Here is a 4,200-nt window from a genome sequence, read left to right as displayed (position 1 = left end):
TGGTCCTACTTGAAGCCTTGCCTAAACTGCAAGGTTCATGAAAACTTTTTTTTTTTTTCAAAATGGAATTGTGTGATCATTGTCACGGGGCCACTTCCAAGCTCGGACAGTAGTCCCGTGCGGTGCCTAGACTTCCACCCAATCTAGGCCAGCCTACTCGTATTCAAGGGTCTTTTCCCTTTATAAAGGATCTCAAGTGTTCTTATCGAGGGTCTTTCAAGTATCTAGCCCGATCATCGAGCATTGATATTCCTTGTAGCACGATGTCGCCCTTCATCGTGTACATCCACAAGCATCATCCGAAAACCTAGCAACACGCATCGTCCGAAAGCAAGGCAACAAGCAACATCCGACCGTATGGCTGAACCCAAAGCCAATCAAGAATATTTGTTCCCCTAAACCGAGTAGCGTCATTGGCCCGTATACCGAGCAGCATCGTCGGCCTTACATAGAAACCTCGGGCCTCGGAGAGACGTGCACTACAAGCCCCTCGGCCTTATAGTGTCCATGAAGCTCCTTCTTCATGGAGACACCGAGCTCTTATCCCTCGAGAACCCGATGCCCGCCGCCTAGTACAATGAGTACGTAGGGAGCTCACTTAGAGTCACGCCCTTGCGCCAGTGACCCCGGGGATGGTGGAGAGCTTGACACCAATTTCGGCAACTAGCTGGGCCCGACCGTGCTCACCGGTGGCCAACTAGTCACACCCCCCTAAAGAGCATTAGGAGCATAGTGACCTCTGGCAGGAGGAGACATCAGTATGTCTCACCCATCACACCCCCCTGAACTTTTCCATATTTATAAAAGTGTCCGCCAAACTTCTTATTCTCATCAATCGTGCCCTTATATCATTTCATAGGCCTACGGCTTGGCTGGGTTTAGACCTTCGTGAGACAGGTTAGTTTTACCCTAATTCTTAAGCTATGTTTGTTTTGCGGAAAATATTTTTTAAAAAAATATTTTCTCATATTTTTAGCTTTTAGGACATTTAAGAAAATTGATTAATAAAAAATATTTTATTAATAAAATAAAAAATTAAGTTATTTTTAAATAAAATAATTTTTTTAAAAAAATTATTTTATATTTTCTAAACTAAATTCTAAAAATACTTATACATATCTAAAATAAATATATATCATTAATTTAATATTATAATTAAAAAATATTTTCTTAAATTTCTTTTTAAATGTTTTTTATAAAAAATATTTTTTATATATAAATTATTTTCCAGAAATAAATGGATTCGTATTGTGTTATGATTGGATTGGTGAATTAATTGCACACATGGAAGATGGTCAAAAGTCAATATTCAAAATCGGATTTAATGAAGAGAGAGAGAGCCAATAGACTCACCCACTGCCCTTAGTCTTATAATTCCATGTTTGATTATCGACAAAAATAAATAATGAAATCAATGAAAAATTCAATTGATTGACTATTTAACCATAGTGGTTCTGATTGTTCGGAAAAAAAAATATTTGAAAAATAAAAAAAAATTAACTTAAAAATTTTAAAATTTAATTTAATTTTTTTTATCAATAAATAAAATACACATATTCGAGTTAATGATAAGAATAGATCGCTATTAAAAATTAATTTAATTGATAAGTGATTTTACTCTCATTTTATTGATTAAAATTTAATTTTAGTGTTGATATTTAAGAAATAATTTCTGAAAATATAGGTTATGCATTAAGAATGCTTTTTTAAAATTAATTGAAGAGAAAATTTAAATTCAATTACTTGTGAATTGCCCTAAAAACATCTCTAAAGTGAAAAAAGAATTTGCACAAAAAACTAAAATTTGATCATAATCCCTAGAATTTGTGTTTTTCTTTTTTGAATTTTGATAATTTGAATATAATTTTGAAAATTAATTATAATTCTAGCCAAATAATTAAAAATTTACCTTTTAGATTCCATATTTTATAGAAAATAATTTATCTATAAAAAATATTTTCCTCTGAAAAAGTATATTATTTTTTTTATTGTTTAATATGATATTAAAAATCAGTTGAAAAATAATTAAATTTATTATTAAAAACTAAAAAAAAAAAAAAAAAACTAAAGATACTAATTGGTCATTAGTCATTGTGGTCCTAAAACCTAAATGAGCCTCAGAAAAAAAGAGCCCATGACAGTCATATAAGAATAGAGGAAAATGACTTTTCAGTATTGAAACACTAAGTCAATTTTTCAAATTTGAGGAATATTCCTTTATTTTATTTTCTTAAATGAAAAAATTAAAAAATATTTTCTAAAAATTTATTTTTATGAAACAAACCTAATTTTAGATTATATTTGTTTCAAGAAAAATAAATGAAAAATATTTTTTATTATTTAATTAAAATATTAAATTAATAATATATATTTATATCATATATATATTAATAAAATTATTAAAATTCATAAAATAAATTTCTCTTTAAAAAAAATAATTTTCATAAAAAAATGATTTAATTTTTTCTTTAATTAAAAAAATATTTTTTATTAATATATTTTTTTATGTATTATAAAAACTAGAAAATAAAAAAATTTATATTTTTTTAAAATAAAAAAAAATATTTAAAAAAAATGAATCCTTAATTTTTTTTTAATTTATTAAACTCTTTGGTGTGTATTCATACCCCAAGGACGTGTGTCATGTTTTGAGTCCAGAAGGACATTATTTGTTATTTATCAGTTAGCTAAAATTTCAATCAGCAGGAACAAGCAATCCTTCTAAGGCTAAAGCAATACTGGCAAAATCCACCTCCTCTTAATCAATGGAACTCATCAATATCTTCCTCTCATTGCACTTGGCCAGGAGTCAACTGCACCAACAGCTCCGTCACTGAGCTTAATTTTTCCGAAATGAACATCAACGGAACGATCCCACCCTTCATTTGCGACCTCAACAACCTGACAGTTCTTGACTGTTTTAACAACAGCTTCACTGGAATGTTCCCTGTGGCTCTCTTTAATTGTTCCAAGCTCCAGTTCTTGGACCTCTCCCAAAACCTCTTTGTTGGCTTCATTCCTGATGATATTGACCGCTTCTCCCGGCTCTCATCCCTGAACGTGTCTGGTAATAACTTCACTGGTAACATTCCAGCCGCTATTGGGCGGTTGCAGAAGCTAAAAGAACTTGGTTTTGATCAGAATAAGTTTAACGGTACTTTCCCTCCGGAAATTGGCAACTTGTCCAACCTTGAAAGGCTGTCTATGGCTTACAACGGTTTTTTACCTTCAAGACTGCCTTCCAGTTACACCCAGCTGAAGAAACTCAAGTGGTTCTGGATTTCTCACTCAAATCTGATTGGAGAGATTCCAGAAGCGATCGGAGAAATGGTGGCACTGGAGCGCTTGGATTTAGCAGGAAATAGACTAACAGGGAACATTCCCACTAGTTTGTTCATGTTGAAGAACTTGAGTGTGCTGTATCTTTTCAAGAACCGGCTATCGGGGGAGATTCCTCGTGTTGTTGAAGCTTTGAACTTAGTTGAAATCGATCTTTCAGATAATAATTTGACAGGGACAATACCTGTTGATTTTGGAAAGCTTCGGAAATTATCACTTTTGAAGTTGTTCTACAATCAGTTATCTGGTGAAATCCCACAGAGTATTGGTCGTCTTCCAGCATTGATAGATTTTAGCTTGTATAGCAACAATTTATCAGGTGTTCTCCCTCCGGAACTGGGCCGATATTCAAAGCTTAAAACTGTTGAGGTTTCATCCAACAGGCTCATTGGGAGGCTGCCTGAATTTTTACGCAATGGAGGAAATTTAGCAGGAGTGGCAGCCTTTGATAACAATCTCAATGGGGAGTTGCCAGAATGGCTTGGGAATTGCAGTAGTTTGCTCATAGTAAGTATTCACGTAATGCATTTACAGGAAATATTCCTGTTGGTCTATGGACAGCTTTCAATTTGACATTTCTGGTGTTAAGCGATAATTTGTTCATGGGTGAGCTTCCTAATGAAGTATCAGGGAATCTTTCAAAGCTAGAGATCAGTAATAACAAGTTTTCTGGTAAAATTCCCACTGGAGCTTCTTGGAGGAATCTTGTAATTTTTAATGCCAGTAACAACCTGTTTTCTGGCACAATCCCTCAAGAATTAACCGCTCTTTCTCGTCTTACTACTCTTTTGCTTGATAGGAACCAACTCAGTGGATCCCTTCCTTCTGATATAGTCTCATGGAAGTCCTTCAGCATGAACA

At 33.3% G+C, this 4,200-nt stretch overlaps 1 protein-coding gene across 1 annotated transcript; it reads left to right on the top strand.

Annotated features, from left to right (window-relative positions):
* Nucleotides 1–2,853: 2,853 nt before the first annotated feature.
* Nucleotides 2,854–3,912, top strand: LOC131179501 (receptor-like protein 52). The gene has a single exon (XM_058146366.1). It carries the CDS (start codon nucleotides 2,854–2,856, stop codon nucleotides 3,910–3,912), a length of 1,059 nt encoding a protein of 352 aa, XP_058002349.1.
* The last annotated feature ends 288 nt before the right edge of the window (nucleotides 3,913–4,200 follow it).

This window comes from Hevea brasiliensis, chromosome 4 (assembly GCF_030052815.1).
Source record: "Hevea brasiliensis isolate MT/VB/25A 57/8 chromosome 4, ASM3005281v1, whole genome shotgun sequence".
Classification (NCBI taxonomy): Eukaryota; Viridiplantae; Streptophyta; class Magnoliopsida; order Malpighiales; family Euphorbiaceae; genus Hevea; species Hevea brasiliensis.
Note: the sequence above shows the minus strand (reverse complement) of the source record. Positions and strands in the feature narration are given on the sequence as shown.